Source organism: Xenopus laevis, chromosome 6S (assembly GCF_017654675.1).
Source record: "Xenopus laevis strain J_2021 chromosome 6S, Xenopus_laevis_v10.1, whole genome shotgun sequence".
NCBI lineage: Eukaryota > Metazoa > Chordata > Amphibia > Anura > Pipidae > Xenopus > Xenopus laevis.
In genome coordinates, this window is record NC_054382.1 from 36,019,002 (window position 1) to 36,046,572 (window position 27,571).

Here is a 27,571-nt window from a genome sequence, read left to right on the forward strand (position 1 = left end):
AAAGTTTGAAAAAGGCCATACTTTCATATTTATATTCATTTAATTTTGTAGACTTTTTGTCACTGGACATATTGTGCTATTTTTGGGCTACTTTTGAAGTGCCTCTTGGCTGGTTTTGTAGCCGACTTTTGAACATGAGACCTGGCAACCCTGCAGCAATGAATTATTATAATGTTATTAATGGAGAAGGTGCAGTAAATAAAAAGGGCGGGTTTCTGGTGTTTAACCCTGCTTGGCACAGCTCGGGCAGCCTAGTGAAGACAATGGAGAAACCCTGTGATTTCCAGTCAGGCTCAATCTCGTGAAGCGGTGACTATCCGTCTTTGACTTAATGTTAAACGAGAGCTAGGGGAGGAATAAATCATTGCTGACAGCTACAAGTACATAAGGCAGGTAATGGGAGTGAAAGAGGGCGTTTGTATGTTAAGATACTGTCCAATAGTATCAGTGAAGCAGAAAAACAACGCTCCCGCCTTCACCTCGTTTTAACCTTTCCGCCGCGCTCCCTGTCTGCTTCCAGCCAATTGGTAAAAGTCTGCTTGTTCTACAACCAATCACAAATTTCGATGGGCGGAGCTAGCCTAGCCACCTCTCCGTTGCACCTGCGACTGAAAAACATTTACCTGGGCACAGTGGGCGGTGCGTGAGGAGAGGGCAGCGACAAGAGGTGCCACTTTTATGCCGAAGCCGAGTCAGTCTCGTTGTCTTTGTAGCTGCTCAGCGGGAGCGCAGGTGTGTAGCACGTGACTGTGGTTGGTAGGAGCAATATTATAGGGACAGAAGAGTGACGAGCGGCTCCCTTGTACCTGCACTGCTGCACCGGGTCCGTGTATAGTGGGGAAGAATGCTTTGTGATGCTGTCGCTCGGATTGTGTGTGACTGCTGCTCTCGCTGACACCTGTCTCCTGTCCTCCCCTGGGAAACACAAGCTGCCCGCCAAACAGTCTGTTGCTGTGGAACACTGAGGTGAGCGGGGACCCGCTGGGAGGCAGCGCTGCACAGACTTTTTCTCCTAATTCAGCAAATGTGTTTGTCACAATGGAAAAACCCATCACCTGGAATAATTAAATGTGTTATGTGGCATCCTGGGAATTGTAGTTCTCTAACAGCGAAGACCAGTTAAGGTTATTTTCAGTGTATATGTCTAAGTGCTCAGAGACTGGGAGAGTTGTACCACATTAGTTATAAACTAAAGGATCTGCTACTAATAGTGTAACTGTAAGTATTGAGCTGCCTACTCCCTAACCTTGTCATCTCGTGTGGAGCCTGACCCCCTTTCCTCCGTTGCCCCCCCACTTTCCTTAAGGGCAGAGACACACGGGCGCATTCGGGGGGGAGTTTAGTCGCTCGGTGACAAATCTCTTCTTCGGGGCGACTAATCTTCCCGAACTGCCTGCCCTCTGGCTAGAATGCAAATCGCCGGCGGGATGGCACTCGGAGCGCTTCATTTTCCGAAGTTGCCTCACAAGGAAACTTTGGGGTGACTTCGGAAAATGAAGCGCTCCAAGTGTCATCCCGCCGGCGATTTAGATTATAGCCGCCAGGCAGTGGCGGAACTACCAGGGGAGCAAGCTTGCACGTAAGGCGGGGGGCTCAGCTGCGTGTCCCGCACCCCTCTAGTTATGTTACTGCCGGCGGGAAGGCAGTTCAGGGAGATTAGTTGCCCCGAAGAGGAGGCGATTTTTTGCCGGGTGACTAATCTTCCTGTGTGTCTCTCCCTGATTTGTCACCCATCAACAAATCTCCTCTTCTTCGGGGCGACTAAATCTCCCGAACTGCCTTCCCGCCGGCTGGAATCGAAATCATCGGCGGGAAGGCAGTTTGGAGAGATTAGTCACCCAAACAAGAGTCGATTTGTCGCCGGGCGACTGAATCTCCACGTGTGTCTCTGCCCTTAAGCTGGCCATAGACGCAAAGATCAGATCTTACGAATCGAGGATTCGTACGATTTTCGGACCGTGTGTGGAGAGTCCCGACATTTTTCCTCCAGCGGAAATCGGTAATTTGATCAATCAGACAAGTTCAAAGATTTCTGTCGGCTGCGGGTAATATCTCTGCGTGTATTGCCGATCGTATGATTTTCAGTGGGAGACTGTCACTAGCTTTGTCAGACATAACTATCGTACGATTGCTGTCAGAGGTAGAACATTGGCTGATCTGTTCTTTTACTACTTTATTTGATCGGAATGGTTAGTGGCAGGTCGGGAGATGGGGAAGTCCGATCGTACGCTGATTCATACAATCGGATCTTTGCGTCTGTGGCCAGCTTTATTTAGATTTTCAATTTGCCACAAAACGTTTACTTAGCTGCCTGTTAGGAAGAACATAATAGTAACATGTTTAAGTAGTTTTGGTCATTGGACACTGTGATTAGCATTTATCAGTGTATTTTTTTTCTAACTTCATTCTTGGTCTACTTGGTTTCCGAGGAATTAATATTGCAATATGCAATATATCAGGCTCAATTTACAAATCAAACAACTTGTTGAAAATACCCACAGTTTATAGAATAGGTGGAATCGGTCTGTTTATATGCGGGAGCTATAGTGTATCCGCCACAGTTTGTTCATTCTGATCATGAAGAGATTTGAGACCCCATGATTATATGCAGGCATATGGATTGCTTTACTATTTCACTAAATACAAACTAGCCTGCCTGCATGCAAGAGCAATAATTCCCTATGTGGCTCCTATTCAGTGATAATCTGCTGGGCATTTTCTTATGTCACGTCCAAGATCACAGCATAGTCTCATGGATCAGAGTTAAGATTGCCACCTGGCTGGTATTTTATTGGCCTGGTCGGTAAAAATGATGGCTGATCCTAATGACATTAATAGGGGAAAAAGATAAATATATAGGAAGGCTGGTATTTTTTTCCAGAAAAGGTGGCAACCCTAACATAGTATATTTGAGGAGCAGGTTGTTGAGCAAGGGCCCTAGTGGTGGACTCTTCCCTGGATAACATGATTGTTCAGCCTGGCAGAATAAAAGCAGGGCCAAGCCAAAAACTCCCTTTCTATGTTTACTCTACACAAATGTGGAACAAAGATTTAGCAACTTTTTCCTGTGACCATTGTATGGGTCTAGGGTTATAAGCTTAGCACTGTCAGGAGCTGGGAAGGGCAATTGGCGAGAGCTGGAGTTGTTCACTAGATCTGTATCTGTACCGAACAGATTATAGGCACTTACATACTGTAGTCACGGAAAATTCACCAGACTCCTTCTTATGGGTAATATGTAGCTGGGCCATACCAATGATTTTTTGATATATTGTTGTGGTAATGTTTCTGCTCATATCTTGAATATCAGATAATAAGGTCCACTTTGACTGTTTCTTAAATGAAGTCCTCGAGACTTTACCCGATAGAGCAACTTATCCCGTTCGGTATCGCTTTATGTTAACACGTGCCTCTGCTGCAAGCCTGCACTGTTGGTGGTGCCATTAAAGGAGAACTAAACCCTAAAAATGAATGGCTAAAAATGCCATATTTTATATACTGAACTTATTGCACCAGCCTAAAGTTTCAGCTTGTCAATAGCAGCAATGATCCAGGACTTCAAACTTGTCACAGGGGGTCACCATCTTGAAAAGTGTCTGTGACACTCATATGCTCATTGGCTCTGAGCAGCTGTTGAGAAGCTAAGCTTAGGGGTCATCACAAATTATCCAGCAGAAAATGAGGTTGGCTTGTAATATAAGCTGATGCTACAGGGCTGATTATTAAATTCTGATGCTAATTGCACTCTTCTGCCATGTAGTAATTATCACTATTAATTATTAATCAGCCTCATATTGTGATATTTTTATTCTATGTGTTCTGTATATTGTATATAAGCTTAGTAAGTGACAGCAGCACAGATGTGGAGTGAATCAGCAGAAAAGAAGATGGGGAGCTACTGGGGCATCTTTGGTGACACAGATCTTTCCTGCTAAAGGGCTGTTGGTTGCCTTGGGCTGACACAGAAGCACAAAACATAATGTACAACATTTATGGACTACTTCTTTTGTTAGGTCCTTGGTTCTTCTTTAATCAAGGCAACTCCATTGTGAGTTCTGGTGCAGGAAAAGGGAGACTGGGCCCCTGTAGTGGGAGAGAGGGTGAATCCATGTGATACCCAAAAAATTCAGAAAGTTTAATACAGTATGTCTGTAAACAGTTACATTTAGGATTGTGCTCACTGATATATTTATTTAAAGGGAGACCCTCAGGTTAGCGTTAAAATCGACTTGTGTGATACTATTTATTTAGTATTACTTATTGTTTATGTAGCACTGTTATACTGCGTTGCTAAGTAAACTAAGTGTATAGCCGAAACTAAAATTGTGTGTGTGTGTGTGTGTGTGTATCTCTCTATCTCTGTATGTAGACTTTCCTTCAAGCAAATTACACAACACATGTCAGAGCTGCGCAGTGTGTTTTACTTTGACTCCAACGTGTAACCTGAGCGCATGCAACCAGCAAACACCACTTTACTGTGCAATCTATTTCATTACATATAGAACATTTTACATAGATTCTATGCTTTTAGTTTTTTAACCTGCTATGTTCTTGATGCAGTACTTCATCTGATATTAGGGTCTCTTATTTTACGTTTTTATTGATTTATTCATATAATATAAGAAATGCTAAAATTGTTGGAATAAAACATAATACAAGTGGATTTAGAACTAGCTAGACCTGATATACCTGCATTGATATGGTCATAGGATTCAGCCATTTCTGATTAAAGAGGGTGACCGTCTATCATCAGCTATTGCACCAGAGTTGGCTGCCCAAATCTTCAAAAGGCTGGCCCACAGACTGACCATTTGGAGAGCCCATTCTGCTACTGGCTCTGCGGATAATAGTACAGGTATGGAATCCATTATCTGGAAACCTGTTATCCAGAACGTTCCAAATTACGTAATGGACTCCATTTTATCCAAATAAACCACATTTTTAAAACTTGTATTTCTAGGAACATTCCCCGCACTGCCTCAGCTGGATAATAGAATGCATCCAATCCTCCACGGGTACACCGCTATCCCGATATATACTTAAAGATTTCCAAGAATGAGGAGAGCACTCATAAATAGCAATTTATGCTGTGATGTGTTTATTCAGGCTACTACACGACATGTTTCGGATCCATGTTTATCCTTTATCAAGTGTGTTTATCACTTGATAAAGGATCAACATGGATCCGAAACATGTCGTGTAGTAGCCTGAATAAACACATCACAGCATAAATTGCTATTTATGAGTGCTCTCCTCATTCTTGGAAATCTTTAAGCACATTTTTAAAATCTTGTACTTGATCCAAACTAAAATATAATTAATCCTTATTTTTCAGTAGACTTAAGGTATGAAGACCCAAATTACAGAAAGATCTGTTATTCAGAAAAACCCTAGGTCCCAAGCATTCTGGATAACAGATCCCATACCTGGCTGTACTGGAGTTGCAGGCTGTTGGAGGCAAAACCAGACTACTTGGTTTATTTAGTGTTTACATGATATTTTAGTAGACTTAGGGGCACATTTACAAAGCTCGAGTGAAGGATTCGAGTTATAAAAACTTCGAATTTCGAAGTGTTTTTTTGGCTACTTCGACCATCGAATGGGCTACTTCGACCTTCGACTACGACTTCGACTACGAATCGAACGATTCGAACTAAAAATCGTTCGACTATTCGACCATTCGATAATCGAAGTACTGTCTCTTTAAGAAAAACTTCGACCCCCTAGTTCGGCAGCTAAAAGCTACCGAACTCAATGTTAGCCTATGGGGAAGGTCCCCATAGGCTTGCCTGCGTTTTTTTGATCGAAGGATATTCCTTCGATCGTTGGATTAAAATCCTTCGAATCGTTCGATTCGAAGGATTTAATCGTTCGATCGAACGAATAATCCTTCGATCGTTCGATCGCAGGATTTGCGCTAAATCGTTCGACTTCGATATTCGAAGTCGAACGATTTTAGTTCCTGGTCGAATATCGAGGGTTAATTAACCCTCAATATTCGACCCTTAGTAAATCTGCCCCTTAATGTATGAAAGATCCAAATTCTGTAAAGATCCCATACCTGTAGAGAATTTCCACAAAAGAATACATTTCCTCATTTTGTCTTGACGAATCTAATAATGCCACACAATTGCAGGTGCATCAGGATGAAGGCTTGCTCTGTGCTTTTCCTTTTCTTATCAACCCCTGCAGCTAATACTGGGAGCTTATTACACAAATCTTCCCTACAGCTTTGTTGTCAAAAATGTCACTTTAGTCCTGTTACTTCCAGTCACATAATTGTCTCCTGTTCAGTACAAGAATGGAGGCATTACTATGGCAATTCCTATCTTCTACAGGTTGTAGTGTAAATTAATGTAAACATTTTGCATTCGGTATTAAAGGGGAAAACATTTCTAAAGAAACTATGCATGAGGGCTAAGGGTTGTCAAATGTTGTTAAAAAACAAAAGTTTGACCATGCCCAGCCTATTTCAACCAATGAGCACAGAGCATATATAATGTAAACAAAATTGTTGCCATGGGTTGCTAGATTTGCACCAAGTGCCCTGTAATTCCACAAACCCAGTTATATATGAATACACGACAGATCTGGAGAGAAAAAAAACATTTTCATTATTAATGCAATAAATCATTTATATATTTAATGCTTTTCTTTTAACAGTGTGGTCGACCAAAGGAAGGAAGTAACATTGTTGATCTGGTCACGTCTCATCGAAGGAAAGGGATATCATGGCAGACAGTGCCACAGAGAAAAATCCCGGCGGTAACTGGTGGAAATCACTTACTGTACGTAAAAAGCCCAAGGAGGTCTCTGTGTATAATACGCCAGTTTCAGTTGAGACAACAGAAGACAGAACTTGGGGAGTCGGAAGTGGATCTCTGAGCTCGTCTCCAGGCTCCAGAGAGAACCAGCACCCAAACTCTATATCTGCTGCAGGCCCAGAACACTGTAGTGATGCCAAACAAGATAAGATGTTCAATGAGAAGACTGGTCGCAGGAACCTAAAAATCTCTCGCTCAGGACGCTTTAAGGAGAAAATGAAGGTGCGTGCTTGTTTACCAGAGAGTCCTAAGTTCTTTCAAGAAAACCCATCAAATGCAAATGATGAGCGGCAGTGATAATAAAAAAAGGCCATTTATAGGGCCACTGTATACAAGGACTGCGCACTCACGCAATGAGCTAACAATGGATATTATTTTACCTTTGGGCAATTTTCCCAGAACCAGGAAACCTCTTGCTCTCTGAAGGGAAAAAATGATGGATTTCTTAATGTTAAAACATTCACCATGCCTTAAATCCACTCAACTTTTGTGTGCCTTGTTTTATAATGTTTTGTTCTATTTGTCAAGAGACTAAAGCACAATAAGAAACCTTTAGAGTGAAGCTCCTTCATGAATATGTTTTGTCTCTGGAACCAGAACAGAAAAAAATGTTTCCTAAAGAATATTTATAATTTTAAATAATGAAGAATAATTTAAGTTTGCGTCTGTAGATATTCTAATAATGTGCTGCTGGCAAATTATAATTGTACTATGCGATTATTTTCATCCCCGGTCTGGTGATGGTTAAATGGTTTAATAGATGAAGAATATGGTAAGTTAATAGCAAAATAAAGTGTGTATATTATATATATATATATATATATATATATATATATATATATATATATATACACAAACTCTTTTTTTTTTTTTTTTTATTGGGCTGAAATGAGGTCTGCATTTGATGTACTACGTTTTTCGCACTACAGTGGGTATCATTGACATGACGTAGTTGTGGTCAACAGAAGGACCAGATTTGCAAGGGCTAAAATTAACACACATTTGTTTCCCATGGGAAGAATTAAATCTAAGTGTCAAATTGCATATTGTTAATATTTCATGAGTTAAATATTTATTTCTTGAAACAAGAGTTGCCTTGTTATACCACTGATATTATTTTTACACATGTCAATAAAAATAAATCTATGGAGTTAAATAAATATATTGAGCGCTTTTTCCCCGCCAAGTATATAAACGCTGTTCTTATAGAACCAGTCTTAGAATATTTGCCCTCAGAACCGTTGCAAAGATTAGGCTTCTGAATGCACTTTGAGCTGCAATATGTTAATCTTTTTCTAGCTGTGTAATTGGTATATTAGAAGAACTTAGATCATGCAGTGTACCTCGACTGCTTGGCATGTTATAACCCCCACCCTTGCTTCAGATTTTTCTGCTCATTTGTAAATATAAGGAGTTCTTAGTTGGGCATATGGCAGCCAAGAGTTAGAACAAACAAAGCCTGAATGGCACAGAGTGGTAAACCCTAAACCAGTGATCCCCAACCAGTGGCTCATGAGCAACGTGTTACTTATTTACCCCTTGGATGTTACTCCCAGTGGCCTCAAAGCAGGTGCTTATTTTTAAATTCCTGCTTGATGGCAAGTTTTGGTTGCATAAAAACCAGATGTACTGCCAAACAGAGACTCCTGTGGGCTGCCAGTCCACATAAGGGCTACCAACTTTTTTCATGCTTGTGTTGCTCCCCAACTCTTTTTACATTTGAATGAGGCTCAAGTAAAAAATGGTTGGGGACCGCTGTTATAAACAGAAGGAGTTGGGCCTTCCCCTAAACATCCAGTTTGCCCACTGCTTGCTAGGTAAATGCCTACCATTAGTAAAGGTATGGGATGCCTTATCTAGAAAACATTTATCAAAAAGCTCTGAATTACGAATAAGCCATCTTCCATAGGGCCCATTTTTAGCTGATAATTCTGTTATTCTTTAAGAAAAAAACGAGCAAAAAAATGAAATCATAGCACCTTTTTTATGGTTAAGGGCTTACTCGCTTTGATTATGATGCAGTTTTTGTGGTCAGATGAAACCAAGATAGATTTGTCTGGCCAAAGTTTAAAGCCATTCATGTACAACAAATGTTATAAAATACAAAAAACACAATTTGCATCTTCTGTAATTTCCAAGTGCAAGAAATACTTCCGTGCTTTGTTTCTACCACTCCTTTCAATCAGGACATATACAAATCCCTAGCTGTCTCTAACAGGCCTGGAGGTAATGGTAATCCTTTGTTTATATTGCTGAAGTCAAAAGATTATTTTACCAGTCTAGAAGGCTGCCTCGGTATTTCTAAGTAAATCTACTACACCTTCTACTAATATATAACAGCAGCCATCCCATTTAATCCTCAAAGTTTAGTTTGTTAGTTTCACACTCTCACAAAATGTAAATGGCTACACTCACAAAAACAAAGTTTTATTTTCAGTTTTAGACCCATTGTCCAGGCTATTAGAAAAAAAAGGAAGAATTTAAACCTGGTTCCTCCTGTATTTGGTCACAGTTTCCACTTCCCACCCTATTATATCCCTGCTAGTTTTCCAACTAGCAGGAATATGTCTATCTATATGCTGCTAATGCTCTTTAAAAAGGAGGGGGCATATAATTGCCTGTCTGTGGAGCAAGAGCTTCGAGGGGTATCATCTACTGCTATAGACACCCACATATTGTTCTGTATTATCCTGACTCTACCCTATATGGCCTGTAACAGAGCTGATATATGAGACAGGGCCATCCACATGACATAGAATGGTCGTATTCATTGTGACTGCCTAGTGGGGGCAAAGCCATGCTTTCCCTGTTAACTATTTTGACTTCAGATACAATATATCAGACAAGCTGTAAAATACATGGTGAACATTGCAATTGACCTGTCACCCCTGGGTAACAAGTCTTTTATCAGATCCACTGTCACTGGCCTGATTGAGTCTCAACAGATGGCCAGTTGTTCATGGTAGGGATTATTTTTTCTATTTACCCTAAAATTTCCGTCCAGCCCGATCGACGAGCCGACGGATATCCAAGTCTTCTGCTGATCTCAGTCGGCTCTTTTTCCACCATACACGCACCGAATATCATACGAAAATGAGTTTCATACGATATTATCTGTGCGTCTATGGTCACCTTTAGTCTCTGGTTTCAGAGTGAGCAGTAGTTTGCAAGTATTCATCAAAAGGTACAGAGATCCTGGAGGAATGTGTTAGGTAATGGGACCTTGGGACCCACAAGGATACTTTTTATGTACAGTAGTTGGTCCTTTGGATTCACCCAACTCCACTCTTTGCAATAACAAGGTACCGTATATACTCGTGTATAAGCCGAGTTTTTCAGCACCCAAAATGTGCTGAAAAAATTGACCTCGGTTTATACGCGGGTAAGTATACGCGAGGGGCTCCTGCCTAATGTGACACTTCCCTCCCCGGGGCTCGACTTGTCCGCGCTGCCTGCAGGGGGCTCCCTCTGTCCGTAGCACCCGCCCAGCACCGGGAGGGGACAGGATCCGGAAAGAGCAGGCGCAAAGGGCGGAAGAACTGGCTGTGAGCCGGGGGTCTGTGTTGGGCTAATAAGGAATTAGCGAACCCCGGGCACAAGCGGCTCCTCTAACCGGAACTGACCGCCAGTCCCTCCAACCTGTGGGGAATCCGCTCCCCGGGAGTCTTCCCTCTACCCGACCTTCCTCCCTCGGACACATGGACTCTCCCTTTATCCACAGTCCGCTCCTTCCCCCGCCCGATCAGCCCATTCCTCCCCCGGGGGAGCCGCTCGTGCTGCGGATGATCGAGTGTGGCATTGGGCGGAAGGAGCGATGAATCATCAGCCGATCCAGCCAGGGAATTCGCCTTGTTATTTGCTCACACCGAGTCCCTTGTGTCTAATCCGGGGACGAGTCTTTCCTTCCCCAGTGACCCAGCCTCCTCCTCCCGTCTACTCCCCTGGAAGTCCACAGCTCGAGCAGCAGCCGGACACCCCTCGCGTTTCCCCGCAATTTCATTATTGTGTGGTGAGTGTATATAGTGTATGATGGTGTGGGTAGAGAGTTTGTGTGTGTATATAGTATATGTGTGGGGAGTTTGTGTGTATAGTATGTGTGTGTGATTATTTTGTGGGAAGAGTGTGTGTGTGTAAAGTATATGTGTGTCTATGTGTGTATAATTGCTAGTGGAAAGTATATTTTGTCTCAGCTGAAAAATATCTGTAATATAAATCCACTGGGGGGGGGGACTAATTTTCAGTGATTTAGTTTGCGCTGTAGTGATTGTAGCATAAAGGGTCTTAGTTGTGTCTAGGCTTATACGCGAGTCAATAAGTTTTCCCAGTTTTTGTAGGTAAAATTAGGTACCTCGGCTTATACACGGGTCGGCTTATACACGAGTATATACGGTAAATTAAATAACGTTTCTGGAATGTAATAACATTTTGCAAGTGATTTAAATGTACAGCAGGCACTCAAAGAGAAGTCTTCCCAACAGACGCATGAAATGAAAAAAGTGTATTGGGGACACACAGAGGCAATCTCCATTTGTATGCAATAAACTTATACAGTATATGTGTCTGTTGGGAAGACTTCTCATTGCGTTCCTGTTCTACATCAATACAGTTTTGATCCGCTCCCCTAACTAAAGGCTTCGAGCGGTGGACCTGGGCCTCTTACAGTGATTGGTGAGTTTTGTGAATCTACTTTGGGACCTTGATCATTTCTCCATATGATTTCAATGTCGATCCAGGATTTTTTGGGGGGTCAGAACTCCACCCAATCAAGAATATGACTGCACATTTGTTTGTTAGGTAGAGAGCTCACTGAAGCAGATCTCTTTTATTTTGTGCTTGGAAATTGCTTTAATCATAGAACAATGAGAAAAAGTTCTGACTGACTAAGCACCATCTATTTGAAACGTAATGTTTTTCTCCATGCCAGTTTTTGTCCATTATAGAATACAAAGCAGTCATAAGAATTTGCCAGTAAGCTCTTAGCCACAGACTCAGGCCTGGACAATTCCCAAGCCTGACTGGCACCAGAGTCAGTTTACCTGATAGTATTTTTGTAATTAAATGGCATGTATAAGCTTGGCTAGATTTTTACTTTTTTAAGTTCCCACCACAACTTTCTCAACTCTTCATTTGGTCTTTGTTGTTTATTTTTTTTAATAGTTTTTTTAAATTATCCAATTTTTTCATCTGACTTTCACCTTTCAAATGGAGGGTCACTGCAAAGAAAATGCTATGTAAGGCTACCAATTATTGTTTTTGCCATTTGTTATTACTCACCATTCTATTCAGGCCTCTTCTATTCATCAGGGGCGTAACTATAGAGGAAGCAGACCCTGCGGCTGCAGGGGGGCCCAGGAGGTATAGGGGGCCCACGAGGCCCTAATTCATATACAATTTCAATAAATATTGGAGAAACAAGTCAACCTCTAAACATTTTGGGGGCCTGAAAAATAATTTGCTGTGGGGCCCAGTAATATCTAGTTACGCCACTGCTATTCATATTCCAACCTCTTGTTCAAATCCGTGCATTGGTTGCTAGGGTAATTTGGACTCAAGCAACCATATATCTGAAACTGCTTCTGAATAAAAAGTGAAATAACTCAAAAGACAGAAATAGTCAAAAATGAAAAACAATTGCAAAATATCTCAGAATATCGCTTTCTACACTATACTAAAAGTTAGATTAAATGTGAACAACCCCTTTAAAGATACTGGGTTGGTAAACCGAAGAACAAAAGCTAAATGTCAAACAAAACAATGAATGGACAGAAAACAAGAATGCAGTTTAATTTAAATTTCTGACCCTATGAAGTGTTTAGTGATGTGGCATCACAGAAGAGAAAAAAAGGCCCAAGAACAGTCTCAAGGACCACGAACAATTCCTCAATAATTGCTATTAAGAGTTTTAAGTGCATTTTACAATTGCTACAATATCTTGTGTGTATTCTAAGAACACTTTAACTAAGCATGCAAACAGAGTAGCCACATATGTAATGTTTAATCTGACCTTAAACTAAGTAAACTACTTGCAACGTCACAGAGATCCCTATTGTAACTGTTACTTGAAAAAAAACCTGAATTGACTTACTTTCCCCAAGAGGAGTGCAGAAGACTCTTGTATTTGTCTTACTTTCCCCAAGAGACACCCACCAGTGTCTGCAGAACAGATGGTGCTGATGTTTTTTTTTTTCTCTTTTATGATTAAGCCTCCAAACCTGTCCTTAAAGGGCACCAATCATAACTAAAATCGATATATACTAAGTACCGGTAAATACACTATGTGAAAGTTCAAGAAATCCGATTTTTAAAATTTTTGTATGATGTAAATCATCAGCTCACTATACCTACTGCAAGATCTACCCTATCTCCACTGCAGTTCTAGTTAAGGCATCTTGGATTTCATTGGCTCCTCCTATTTATATCTTCCCAGCCAACTGCAGCTCTGAAATCCCGCACCTGCTCAGTTGAAAGTCATTGGTTGCCTAGCAACCCTTCTAATCTATTTTCATATCAGACAAACTTCTGTGTTAAGGTGGCCATACACTATAAGATCCGCTCGTTTGGCAAGGTCAACAAACGAGCGGATCTTAACCCGATATGCCCACTAACGGCTGGGCGATATCAAATTACAATACTACAAATGGGCTCCGACGGGTCGCAGGACCGCATCAACTAGTCTATGTGGTCCTGTTTCGTACAAAAAATCAAACTTGACCGATCGATATCTGGCCGATTTTTGGCCTGATATCGATCGGTTGGACCCATCGGAAGCCCCCACACATGGGCAGATAAGCTGCCGAATCGGTCTAAGGGTAGGGGCACACGGCGCGATTTCGCCGCGATTCTGCGCTAAGCGAGTTGTCGCTGCGTTTTTTAAGCCGAAATAGCTTTGCTAACTTTGGCGCTGGCGTCAATGCAAATCGCGGCGAAATCGCTGCGCTAATTCACACGCGGCGATTCGTTTTCTATTGTCGTCCGAAGTTGCCTCGCTGGGCGTTTCCGGGCGACAGTAGAAAAAGAATCGCCGCGTGTGAATTAGCGCAGCGATTTCGCCGCGATTTGCATTGACGCCAGCGCCAAAGTTAGCAAAGCTATTTCGGCTTAAAAAACGCAGCGACAACTCGCCCAGCGCAGAATCGCGGCGAAATCGCGCCGTGTGCCCCTAGCCTAAAGGACCAATTTCAGCAGCTTTAATCTGCCCGTATATGGCCACCTTTACCTGCTGTTCAGTAGTGCTGCCACCTGTCTGGGAGTTAGTGTGTTCCCTTCATTTGCATAATGACATCACCAGCAGGGGACAAGAAAGAGAAATCTCATGATACTTCTAGTTTACTAAAGCTAGGCATTCTGGGTAGAATACTCAGGACAGTGCTACAATCTGAGCATGCTTGTGAACTCATTTGCATGTTATAGTCACGGTATGGACTCCGTCAGTACGGAAAGTAAGGGATTTTTTAAAAACTGCTTTTCCCCCCCCCAAAACTGTATATGTAGTTTAAATAAACATGTTTAGGTTGTATGGGTCAGATTGTTAATATGTGTTTGATTTTGGCTGTGATAGGTGCCTTTTAACATGAGCCAGGTAAGCCCCACTGCATTACCGGAAATAAGGGGTAGGAATGGAAACTCCACCATATTGTTTGTTTGTGCCTAGATTAGAATACCGCAGTATGTGTATATAAAGATATTCGATTTTTTTTTTTTTTACTATAAAATCTGAATTTTTAGTGGAAAAAAACTAAAATTTTTCAGGATTTATTATACTCCAAAATCCAGCATCTCAGTCCTACTGAGGTTGTATGTAAGTTAATGGGAGAGGTCCCTATCCTATTTGGAAGTTTACTTTGCTGGAATTAGTCTAAAAATCCAATTTGGACTTTTCAGGCAAAAAGATGAAAAATTTGGACTTTTCAGGAAAAAAATCATATGATTTGGATTTTCACTAGATTTTTTGGTGTTTGTTCCTGATACGATTAATTCTTGCTTTTTTAATAATAAATAAAGTCCAATCATGGATTCTAGTTTGGTCGGACTTTTTTTATTAAAATACTCAAAAATTCCGATTTTGATAAATATGCCCCTAAGAATTTAAATATTTAGATGTATATTATCAAGAAATACAGTATTCCAAGATATTTTACAAATAGTCAGTTGTAGAACTGCAATGTTTTAGCCAAACTGTTCCAAGATTCTGTTCACAGTTGGCTCCATGCAGGTGAAATAGAATTCTATGCCAGTCTGGCGCTAACAATCATCTTAAAAGTGCCTCTTATTTATTCTGCGTCATTGTTTGAATGTTTATACAGTAGTTAGAATCTTAAAAAGACATCTGAATGGGCCAGCCCTGGATTTCCAGAATAATAAATGATTCACACTTTTATGGCAAATCATCAAAAGACCTGTACAGTTGAGATGATTCATTAGATTTTGTTGAGCACATTCTATATTGCTCCAGTATGCCAACTTACACAAAAATATGCAGAAATAAAAAGTTCCCTGTGCAGAAGAACCCATGTCATTACCAGGGCCACACCCTCAGCAACTCTAACGGCAATTAGGGAGCAGAGGAGAGCAGGCAGTACTGGGGGGACTCGAAGTACAGGACTAGGGGTACCCCCCCACCAGTGTTGCACCCTAGTCATGTGCCTATTCTGCCTATCCCCTATCCGGCCATGGTCATTGCTATGTTTTAGTTTATTTATATTTGTTAAATTAAATGAAAACCTATACTTACAAACCAGGTATATCACATCAATTGAACTAAACGCGGATCGTACTGCACTGGGGAACAGCGCTGATGTGCGAGTGAAATCCGGCAAAATCCTTTTTTAGGAAGCGCATACACTTCTATCAAAAACTTTTTTATCCTCTAGGTTGGAACCCTGTGTGTTTTGCGGATCCATTTGACTTTGCGCAAGGAGTTAACATTCCAATTAACTAAGGTTCAATAAATCCCTTTGACAAATAGAGTTTACCACTTTTTCCATAGAATTTCGCCATTTTGTTCTGAAGAGGATATAAAGACTTACCATGAAAAACGGTTGGAAGGCATGTTCCTGTGTAGGTGTTATGGGTGTTCCTTTGTCTATAAAAGGGAATAGAACTTCTTTGACATCTACTCTATGGATGAAGTCCTAATACTGCTGGAGAACCTGAGCTAGGAGGTCTCATAACAAGCCTAAGACAGTAAGGGAAGGTGCTGGACCTTAATGGAAGTCTGAGGCTGGGACCCCATGATTGAGGGCTTATAATTATAGAATAGGAACCAAAAAATTGTTAGTTTTTCAAAATAATAACCAAAAGTATTCAAAGTTCAAACCATTTATTGTGACATACAGGTGAAGGCCTGACACATTTTGTGCCTGTTGGGGCACTTACTCATAGGCTAATGAGCAAATGCCTTTTAAAGGGGTTGTGACCAATTACAACAGTGTATACCTCTTTAAAAGGAGTGTTTAGGGGTGTGCTCATTATCCTAAAGTAAGTGCCCCAACAGGCACAAACAAATGTCCCAATAAATGGTTTGACTTTTAATCATACTTTTGGTTATTATTTTGGAGAAAAACTCACCATTTTTTGGTTCCTGTTACATGTTTATGCACCAATGGACTGGGGTGAACTGTGAGTATATTTCTCCCCCTTTATCTTTATTGCCTGGACATTAATTCATAGTGGTGCTGTTATGGGCAATCAATTTTGCTAGTTTCTTATGATTATAGAGTAGCAACTGGCATGGCACACAGTTAAGTAGAGTGGCATTGTTTCCCAGCAGATATCCATCAGACTGTAGAGACTCCAAAGGGTAGGGTCCTGGGCAGTATCTTGGAAATTTCTTGGAGACAGACTAAGAGATTCTGCTAGGGACAAACACCAAGTGGTGGGAGTAGCTGATGATCTACTATGAATATTCAAAGTACAAACAAATTACCTTTATTTCTGTTATTTGCGTGTGAGTGTTATAATTCAACTTGAAGATTCTTTACCTCCATTATTCCTGTGTAGGCCCATGTAAAAGAATTGGGTGCACAGAGCGGTGTTCTACATGGAGAACAGCAGGAGTTAATTTACCCCTTTTGATAGTGCTACCATTCTGTTGGCAGTTGTACCTTACAACATAAAACTGCTCCGTTATCTGAATGAGTAATAACTTGATCTATGGCCTGATGCTCTTTATGGTCATAGGACAGCTCAGTAACTTCTCTAATGATACAGTATTCCCTAAATAATAAACAAGAGCCATGAATAACCCATAAAATATATATCCTCATAAACAGTTACCGGTAGTTCAATTAATAGTTAATTTTAGATCTTACTCCTTAGAGAAGTATATGAAAATACAATGTATGTATCTGTTAGAATTAGATATAGAATTAGATATATATTAGAATTCACCTTGCCTGCCCTGTAGAACAGTACTCAGCCTGTGGGGTCTTGTTGCTGGACCCCAAATACAATCCTTATATTTTACAGAAGGGGGAACAATATTCCCTACAGGAGGGGTACAAAAATGTGTTTTAAGTCCAGCTAAAGTATTTAGTTGAGCCTGACCATCATTTTAAGAGGTAATGTGCACTCAGTATAGAGAAGTGACATTGCTGTGAGTTCTTTCATTCTCTTGCAGTGGGTTCGGGCACGCCTCCTCCAACGAGTATTTTTTAAGATAATGGAGGGAGAGCTTAGTGTTTTCCTCTTGTGCTTGGGAAAGCTGATACTGAAAGGCTGCCTGATCCACCACTGAGCAAAACAAACTAATCAAATGTCACATGGATCTTATTTCATTTTGTTGATCCCAGCCATTATTTTCATGCCAGACGATAATATATATGGGGGGGGGGGCTCTAATTCCTTTAGTTTGCCTATTCACTGTATTAAAATACAAGAGGTATTGTACCAAAAAGCATTAAATGAGATAAGTGATGGCTCTTGCTGATACACACTATTAAAACGGCCTTCTGTAACTGTGTAACAGTGTCTTGTAATGTAACTGAACACTATTAAAATAAAAGCACTGCCTAAGTAGCCCTGTCATTGCTGGCTGCACAATTGCTCATTCACATATGCTACAGCTTAGCAATAGAATGTGTACTATCACCAAAATGTAATAAAAGTTACGGCATACTGAAAGAGGAAACTTTGTAAATACAATCAATTAAAAATTCTGCATCATTTCTGAAATAATAAAGTTTATGTTCACTATCCCTCTCTCAGCATCTGTTTCACTTAATTCACGCTTCATGCAGCCGTTGGGTGTCAGATATTCATTGACAGTTAGATCCAATATATAATAAAGGGTGGCTTCCTTTCCTAGCAGATGAATTAGAGCTCACTCAAATAACTGATACAAACTAAATCTAACAAAATAACTGCCTTTTGCACAAATTCTGCATGTAGAGAGACATGGGGGCAAATTTACTTAAGGTTGAATATTGAGGGTTAATTAACCCTCGATATTCGACTGTCGAAGTTAAATCCTTCAACTTCGAATATTGAAGTCGAAGGATTTAACGCTATTCATTCGATCGAAGGAAAAATCGTTCGAACGATTAAATCCTTCAAATCGAACGTTTCGAAGGATTTTAATCCATCGATCGAACGATTTTTGTTCGACCAAAAAAAGCTAGCTTTTAGATGGCGAACTAGGGGGTCGAAGTTTTTTCTTAAAGAGACAGTACTTCGACTATCGAATGGTCGAATAGTTCGATTCGAATAGATCGAATCGTTCGATTCGAAGTCGAAGTAGCCCATTTGATGGTCGAAGTAGCTAAAAAAAACATTCGAAATTCAAAGTTTTATTCCTTCACTCGAGCTAAGTAAATGGGCCCCATGATGTCTGGTGATTTTAATAGAGTGAGCTCTAATACATATTCTAGGCAAAAGGAGCCCTCTATAAGATATATTGGATATAAATGAATATCTGACACCCAACTCCTGCAAGAAGACAGAATGAAGAGAAACAGATGCTGAGAGAGGAATAGTGAAGATAAACTTGATTATTTCAGAAACAGTACAGAATTTTTAATTGATTGTATTTAGAAAGTTTCTTATTTCAGTATGCTGAAGCTAATATTACATTTTCGCGATAGTTCCCCTTTAAGGATAAGCCTACAGTATTATTTGCCAAAACAAGTTGACTCTGATATCACAGAAATGCCTGTAATCAGAGCTTCCTTTAATTTACCTGTTCAATCCCAAGTTCTTTAATATATATATTCATTCATGTCATTCAGTTTTCTTTGTTGTACAGTGATATCAATAATATACTCCATATTCTATATGTACTCTATACTATATTATATGAATGATCAGGACTTGAGGGTTTTCTGGATAAGGGTTTTTTTTCTGTATTGGGATCGCCATATGTCTACTAAAAAACAACACATTAAATATACCCAATATGATTGTTTTGCTACTAATATGGACCCATGCAGCTTTGTTATGCCCTACTGTTTTATCATTGTAGAATAAAAAGAAATAACCAAAAGTAATTAGAATTACAGGTATGAGACCTGTTATGTGGAATGCTTGGGCTCTGGGGGTTTCCAGATAAGAGGCCTTTCCGTAATTTGGATTACCAGACTTTAGGGGGAAAATGTAATAAAAGTAGCAAAGACAAAAACAATTCACACAAATAAGAATAAAACTTTGCATTTCACAACGTAACATTCATCCTTAGACTGTTATTGTATTGTTAATTTTAATCTTAAGTGAGCACTTTTAGGGTAGGGACACACTGGACGATTTGTCGCCAACGTTTTTAAAAAGCAAATCACGGCGACATATCACTCGTTTTGTCTCTGAACAAAACCAAATGAAAGACGCCAGCTCCTGTGCCCACAGCGCGTTTGTGAATCCTGTAGCTCCAAAACGCACTGAGACCCTTTTCCGAGCGATTTATCAGAAATAGCATGTACTTAGAAAAGCACTGAAATCTCCTAGACACGCACACACATACAGATAAGTAGCAGCAATTGTATTCAAATTACAATGCGAACGCCAGGTTACAGCGGGAAGCACAAACCGTTTCCGGTTTGGGTGGAGCACGTACCGCACAGAGTAATGGGATACAAATTGCTCTGTGCCAATAGTCGCTGTGAAGCGTCTGTTCAAAAAAGACGATCGTCTTGTCGCCGCGATTTACTTTTTTAAAACGTTGGCGACAAATCGTCCAGTGTGTCCTTACCCTTAAAGGAGAACTAAACCCTAAAAATTAATATGGCTAGAAATGTCATATTGAATATAATGAACTAATTGAACTAGCCTAAGGTTAAGGCCACACTTGGCAATTCGGGGAGATTTAGTCGCCTGGCAACTAATTGCCTCTTCTTTGGGGGGGCGACTAATCTCCCCAAATGGCTTTCCCCTGTCTTCCACCGTCTATAATGAAAAATCGCCTACAGCATGGCACATGCCTCACGAGGAAACTTCGGGCAACTTCGGAATAAGAAGCACCGCGTGTGCCATGCTGCAGGAGATTTTTTATTATGTGGAAGACAGGCAGAAGCCGTTTGGGGAGATTAGTTGCCCCAAACAAGAGGCGATTAGTCAACAGGCGACTAAATCTCCCCGAATCGCCAGGTGTTTCCTTACCCTAAAGATTCAGCATCTCCATAGTAGTAATGGTCTAGGCCTTCAAATTTGTCACAGGAGATTCCCATTTTGAAATCTGCAACAAGCATATACTCAGTGGGCTCTGGGAAGCTGTTGAGAAGCTCAAATGTGTAGATGGGTTTAACTTAATTTATACAAAACATGAAAACACATCCCGAGTTACAAACCATCAAGAATCAAGCAAAATGTGGTTTGTTATATAAGCTAATGCTACAGGGCTGATCATTAAATTCTTATGCTAATTGTGCTGGTTTCTGAGCTGACATATACCAACAATCTAAATTATTTAATATTTAACCCTATATTGTGATATTTATATGATATATATATTCAGTATATTGTGAGTTGGTCCCTAAGCTCAGTAAGTGACAGCAGCACAGAGCATGTGCAGTGAATCAGCAGGAAAGAAGATGGGGAGCTACTGGGGCATCTTTGGAGACACAGATCTTTACTGCTAAAGGGCTGTGGTTGCCTTGGGCTTGTATAGAAGGACAAAACATAATGTACAACATTTCTACACATTTATTTAGTTAATCTTAAAATGCGCATTTTACTGAACGCTACCTGTTCCGCCAGACTAGGCGAAGTACAATGGAATGTATAGGGCTTCTTCAATTTTTAGTTGAAAAATTTTCTAAGTTCCAAAAAACGCTGGCGTCTTCGTTTTTTCAGGGTGATAGGCTGCAAAAGTCCGTAAAAATTTTTTTGGGTACCCGGGCTCCCCCATACATTTCCTGCCATATGGCACATAAACTATACACTGGGCTCATGTGTAGGGCAATATAACAACTCTATTTTCTTTTATTAAAGGAGAAGGAAAGGCAAAATTAAATACTTATCTCCCATTAATGTACACCCCAAGGCCTCTACAATCACTAAGTTAGTAAGTCACACAGGCCAATGTAATGGTCTGTAATCCATCTCGTCGGTCACAGCGCTTATTTAGGCAGGCAGGCAGTAACGGACATTACCTTCACCTCCATCTCGGTACTGCACATGCACCAAAAAAAAAAAAAAAATACGATTGACCCCGGAATCGGGTCATTACTGACGTAGCGCTCATTAGAAATCTGCGCCTTCAGATCAGTAGTGGCAGCACGAAGACTGAAGAATTACACGAACGCGCAAAAAAAAAAAAAACTAGGATCGCTCCTTCCTTCAGTATGTATTTTCAAATTCAAATAAAGCTATATAATAATAATAGCTTGCATGCCTTACCGAAGCCTATTAATTATTAATTTATGTCCCCTCGCAGCGCACCGCATGCGCCTGTTGTAGACTGTTTGCAGCAAGAACTGTAATGAACTGGTAAAGATCGAGTGTCTCCTGAGTAACCAGACCCTAAGAATCTGATTGGGCAGGGGGCGTGAGCTTCAGGGTCAATGATGACGATCGCATATGTAAATTAGCATGCGCATGATCATGAATAGGAGCAAGGAAGCGCCCACAGTACTTGCGCAGTAACTGGAAATTACACTGAATGCGCATCAAGGCACAAGCAAACAGTGTACAGCGTGACGTCACCCGAGTCCACGGCTGCAGTCTGCCTAACAGCGCTACTTCTTACACTACATAGCATGGAGAAAACTTTTAAAAGGATACATAAGTTGCTTTGCCACAAGCCTTTGATTAGAGGCTTATTTATAATTTGCCTTTCCTTCTGTTTTAAGGTTTCCCGGCTTGTGTAATGTAATGTATTTGCTGCAACATATACGTCCATTCAACTTCCACTTCCCACCGTATGCAAATTAGCCAACGCTAGCGCAACTTCGGTTCATTTGGAGCAGTAACGCTAGCGCAACTTTGCCAGAGTTCAGCGCCCTGGATGCAACTTCGGATTTTAGTGAATTAGCGTTGTCCTGGCGAATTTATGGAGGTTAGTGAAATTGTCCGATACAGTAGATACAACTGAGAAGTGTGCTTTAAAATATTGACCAAACTCCAATGTCATCAATGATTTTTCAGGCACTGACCTCCCCTACATACTTTTAAAAAAAAAAAGAGGTTGTGTAAAAAGGGGTTTTAAAAAAAAACCCCACAACTATGTTCATGCCATGTAGTTTCCTCTTGCCTTAGCCAAGGTCAAAACTTTGTGTTTGGCTTAGACCCAGCACTGGCACTATTACCTGTTATTGTATACTGAACAATTACAAACAGAATCCCAGGTGATCTCAACAGGAACAAAACAAATTCCCTTTCCATTTTAAATTGAATAATGAAATTGGCTTCTTTCCAGGCTTCTTCAGATCTGCAGCTATTGATATGTATTACCGGGGTTATCAGCGCCTAGGTTATCCAAATCTATCTGAAAGATTAGAAAATATGTCAGTTATAGCAGGGAATTTTAAACTTTGTTCCACAGTGCCCATCTGGGAGCCAAAGATGCCCAAAGACTCATCTAGGGCGGGGCTTTCTATCTGGAGGCCTATGGGATCATTTTTATGATATGTATACTGTATATTGATATGATATATAGTGAATAAAGTACCCCCTCTTGTAAAATATAAGGATATTATAAGTCACCGAGGAGTTTCATGACCATATAAAAACACGAGGCCGAAGGCCGAGTGTTTTTATACAGGTCATGGAACTCCGAGGTAACTTCTAATATCCTCATATTTTACAACTGGGGGTACTTTATTTATTATAATACACAAATTTCAATGAGTCATGTGACAAAAATTACATCAGAACTCACTGTTTATAACTGATGACATCCGAACTCACCGTTTATAAGGATATAATTTACAGGATATTCATGGCTTTTGTGTATTATATAATTGATATAATTCAGTCTATGAATATTTAGAGGCACATTTATTAAAGGTCCAATTTTAATTTATGTAAGTTTTTTTAAACTCTATTAAATTCGATTATACTCTAAATTCGATTGGGGGGTTATTTAATAAAAAAAACAAAACAATATCTCAAAATTTTACTGACTCGAAAACTCGAATCTAATTCAATTAAACTAGATTTGAGTTTTTTCTACGAAAAAAACCTCAAATGTCAGGAAGGCTAGTAATATGTCCAAATTGGTCCCTGGACCTCTCCCATTGAATTATACATGAACTTGCCAGATTTTAGGTGGCGAATTTCAAATCAAATTTGAATTAAAATTCCAAACGAGTTTGGATAATTCACAATTCCAATTTGACTGTTGACCATAAAAAAAAATTAAAATTTTTAATTTGACCCTTAATAAATCTGCCCCATAGTGTATATAATAATTTGCCCACTACATGAGAAGAACCTATTCATCATCATATCATATCATATTTCATATCATATCATCATATTTATTCTCAGGCTCTCCAATCTCATTCTGTTACACCTGTGCTAAATCTCTTTCAGCGAGGGTGACAAAACTTTCAAAAATACTATTTCATTGACGTTAGTGTGAATTGCCAGTGGCAAAACATTTGTATTGTGTAAGTCAGGGGTCCCCAACCTCCGGGCCACGGACACTCCTGCATTGGGCCGCCGAGCCAGTGCGTCCAAACTTGCTGCCGACCCCCACCGACCCCTCCCCTGACCCCTACGGGCAATGCCCTAAAGGCATTGGTTGCCTTGGGCTGGTACAGAACCACAAACCATAGTGTGCAGCATTTCTACCCTACTTCTTTGTTAAGCTTTAGGTCTCCTATAAAAGGAATTCTATATTTCTGTTGGTCTGTCTGTCTTGGCAGGTTATGAAAGTTTCAAATGAATTTCTGCAGCTTTTGCTAATGAAGGGCAAGTTAAAGTTTCCCCAAGAGACCTGCTTATCTTAAATTGTTACAATAGTGTTTTTGGTTATCTTAAATTGTTACAAAGGTATCTAAGTGTGCCTGTCACGTTTTTTGAGCTCTCTGCCAAAAGCCAATTAAGTTAAAAACGGTGTAACTTTTTCTGGCTGTTCAGTGCAGGAGAACAAGCAGGAAGTCAGGACATTTCAGTAACAATCTGGGGATTGAGCTGTCAAAATCGGGACTGTCCCAAGAAACACAGGACAGTTGGAAGGTATGAACAAATCAACAAATGTATATATATTTTGTATTAACTGTAGAAGGTTTGCATGTATAAAGGCAAATTATATTATGTTTTCATGTGAAAAGATTATTGGGAATGGCGCTATACTCCTATTAAAGGGGTAGTTTACTTTTAAATTAACTTTTAGTATGATATAGAATGCCCTATTCCTAACAACTTTGCAATTAGTAGGGATGTAGCGAATCCTGGATTTGGTTTGGGATTCGGCTAAATCCTTGTGCCTGGCTGAACCAAATCCAAATCCAAATTTTCATATGTAAATTAAGGGGCGGGAAGGGAAATCACGTGACTCTTTTTCACAAAACAAGGATGTAAAAGTTTTTCCCCTACTTTTTCCTTTCCCCCATATGCAAATTAGGATTTGGTTCGGTATTGGGCCGAATCTTTCGGCTGAATCCTAAATAGCGGATTCGGTGCATCCATAGAAATTAGTCTTAATATTTTATGGTTTTTCAGTTATTTAGCTTTTTATTCAGCGGCTCTCTAGTACGGTATTCCAGCAGCTGTCTAGTTGCTAGGGTCTTATTTACTCTAGCAACCACACCCTGGTTTGAATGAGAATCAGAAGGACTGACACTAAAAAGCAAGAGATGGACTATGTACTGAATGTATACGTTTTTTGTGGAAAATTAATAAATTATACATAAAAAAGTAACTAGCAAATTGTATTGAAGAGGAGGAAGGCAAATAATTCAAAAACTATAAAACAAAAAAAACGAATGAAAATCAATTGCAAAGTTGCTATGAATGGGAAATTGTATAACATACTAAACGTTAACTTAGGTGTATTACCCCTTTAATCTTGTCAAGGATTGCTGCCATTAGTGCATGACCAGTATTATTTCAGCACTATTATAAAGAACTGCCAGTGGCATACAAGTAGATAACCTATCAGGTTATATGATGCACATGACATAGTTAAGTCTGGTGGGTGTGGTGTATGTGGGAGTTTAAGAAAAAAGTCTTATGACTCAAATAGAAACAAAAAAAAAACACAGTCTGTTACTATCTTAGATAAAGAAATGGGAAAAAATGATTAATACTTAAACCAATGAATAACAGGTTATTTCTGTTTATAGGGAAAGTGAATGAAATCAGAAATATAAAACAAAGGGAATTTCAAATCAAAAAATATTATTTTGCCTAATAAAAGAAGACATAATTCTAAGCAACTTTGCAATCTACATTCATTACAAATTACATATGGTTTTTAAGTTATTTGTAAATGTATTGCTATTAAAAGCAGTGTTTGTCCCTTTGTGTTTTCTGCCCTGATGGCTCAGACTGAGGAAACAATATCAGACAATGCAGCTGACTAACAGACATGTCTTTGCTGCTGGGGAACCAAGAGTTTTGCAACATTGTTTAAAGGGGAACTCTCGCACAAATGAAAATTCTGCATTGTTTCTGAAATAATAAAGTTTATCTTCACTATTCCTCTCTCAGTATCTGTTTCTCTTCATTCTGTCTTCATTCAGCAGTTGGGTGTCAGATGAATGATCCAATATATCTTTTTGGGGGGCTCCTTTTGCCCAGAAGATGTATTAGAGAGAGGATGCTAGCAGTTGCTAAGAGAGGAACAGTGAAGATAAACTTGATTATTTCAGAAACGATGCATAATTTTTAATTGATTGTATTTAGTTTCTTATTTCAGTATGATGAAGCTTATATCAAATTTTCATTATCGCGATAGTTCCCCTTTAAAAAGAAACAACCAGGAGTTCAGCAAATGCTGCTTTCAATAGCCATTGTTTGTACAAATAACTATAAAAGCACTGAAGTAGCTTAGAATTATGTTTTATTAGGCACATTTTTATTTTGGGGTTGAATTGTCCTTTAATTTATATACAAACATAAATAAGGACACTTGTGATGAGACCCTCATATGCTCAAGAAAGTCAGCTAGAAAAGCACCAAGTTGCTTATTTGCCAATTAATAATTTGCTAATTTGACACAGATCTTCAATTAATAAATTAATACAGGTAAAAAAGAACAGGCAGCAACAGCTCAGTTTGTTCAAACGATAAACCAACTGAAATTCCACATTGTTGAGACAATTCAACCAAAGTGATGAGGAGGGAACAGATTTAAAGAATTATTCTTCTGGATTAGGAATCTGGAACCACTAAATCCATCAGGACTCCTACACCTACTGTATTTTAAAGGGCATATTTATCAAGGGTCGAATTTCGAATTGAAAAAACTGCGTAATTCCAATACAAAAAGACCAACCGAAATTAAGTCAAAGTTTTTTTTTTGGTTGAATAAGTCCGTTTTCAATTAAATATGTCCGAATTCGAATCGAAGGAATAGCGCATTCAAACAAATTTGATTTTAAGTTTTTCCCCCCAAAAATTTTTTTCAAAGTCCACCAATTGACTCCAAATAGGTTCTAGGAGGTCCCCCATAGGCTAAAACAGCAATGGGTTTCCGGATAACAGACCCCATACCTTTACTAGCAGTTCTGTTTTCTCTCTTGTTTCAATAACTTACCAAAACTCTGCTTGCGCTCCTCTTCAGAAAAGGCAACAGGGCGACGTTCCATTGTGCGGCACTCGATTTCTCCTTCCTGGCTATCTCCTATAAGGAAGGCAGGGAGACATTGAGGGCCGCATGATGGATTGTCGCCCGGCTGCCTTTTCTGAAGAGGAGCGCAAGCGGAGTTTCGGTAAGTTATTTCTTAATAAAGATTTAGCAATTTCAAAGTTTCATTTGTCTTTGTGGTTTTTGTTGTTGTTGTTGTTACTGGTCCTTTAAAGCACTAACACTTTTTTTTTTTTTTCAGTTTCAAAAGAGCTTTATTGGAAATTAACAGTGATACAAAAGCTGTAAACACATTAACAGCACCAAGCTACATATGTCTTAAACAGTGGAGCAAACATCTACATTGTCACATACAAGGTTGCTGATGGTAAGAGTTTGCAAAATGACAAACTAACCAGTGCGAGTCAACAGTGTTTCATATCAGAACAGCTAGGACTCCTAATACTCCAAAACAGAAGGAGATAGACGTAAACGAAACAACAGGAAAAGTGTAAGCAGGAAAGAAGGTGAAGGTGAGGGGGAGAAAGGAGAAAGGAGAGGGGGTGCAGCGGGATGGTACTGAGTC

General features: G+C 39.8%; 1 protein-coding gene and 1 long non-coding RNA gene across 4 annotated transcripts in view; one reads left to right on the plus strand and one right to left on the minus strand.

The window, feature by feature from the left end:
- Positions 1-576: 576 nt before the first annotated feature.
- On the plus strand, positions 577-7,980 carry prr15.S (proline rich 15 S homeolog). Of its 3 annotated transcripts, none has more exons than XM_018269253.2 (2): positions 577-732; positions 6,664-7,980. In XM_018269253.2, exon 2 carries the CDS (start codon positions 6,732-6,734, stop codon positions 7,119-7,121), a length of 390 nt encoding a protein of 129 aa, XP_018124742.1. In that variant the 5' UTR covers positions 577-732; positions 6,664-6,731; the 3' UTR covers positions 7,122-7,980. The 3 variants fall into 3 exon arrangements, with proteins under 3 accessions (XP_018124742.1, XP_018124741.1, XP_018124743.1); XM_018269252.2 differs by having other exon boundaries at positions 587-966; XM_018269254.2 differs by lacking the exon at positions 577-732 and adding an exon at positions 980-1,218.
- A 17,961-nt stretch (positions 7,981-25,941) lies between these two features.
- LOC108719941 overlaps positions 25,942-27,571 on the minus strand; it is a 133,559-nt gene continuing 131,929 nt past the window's right edge. Inside the window, exon 4 of the long non-coding RNA XR_005962187.1 lies at positions 25,942-26,029. This is a non-coding gene — a long non-coding RNA (uncharacterized LOC108719941). The remainder of the gene's footprint in view (positions 26,030-27,571) is intronic.

Coding starts and splice junctions, on each gene's coding strand:
- prr15.S (XM_018269253.2), top strand. CDS start 6,732: ATGGCAGACAGTGCCACAGAGAAAAATCCCGGCGGTAACTGGTGGAAA.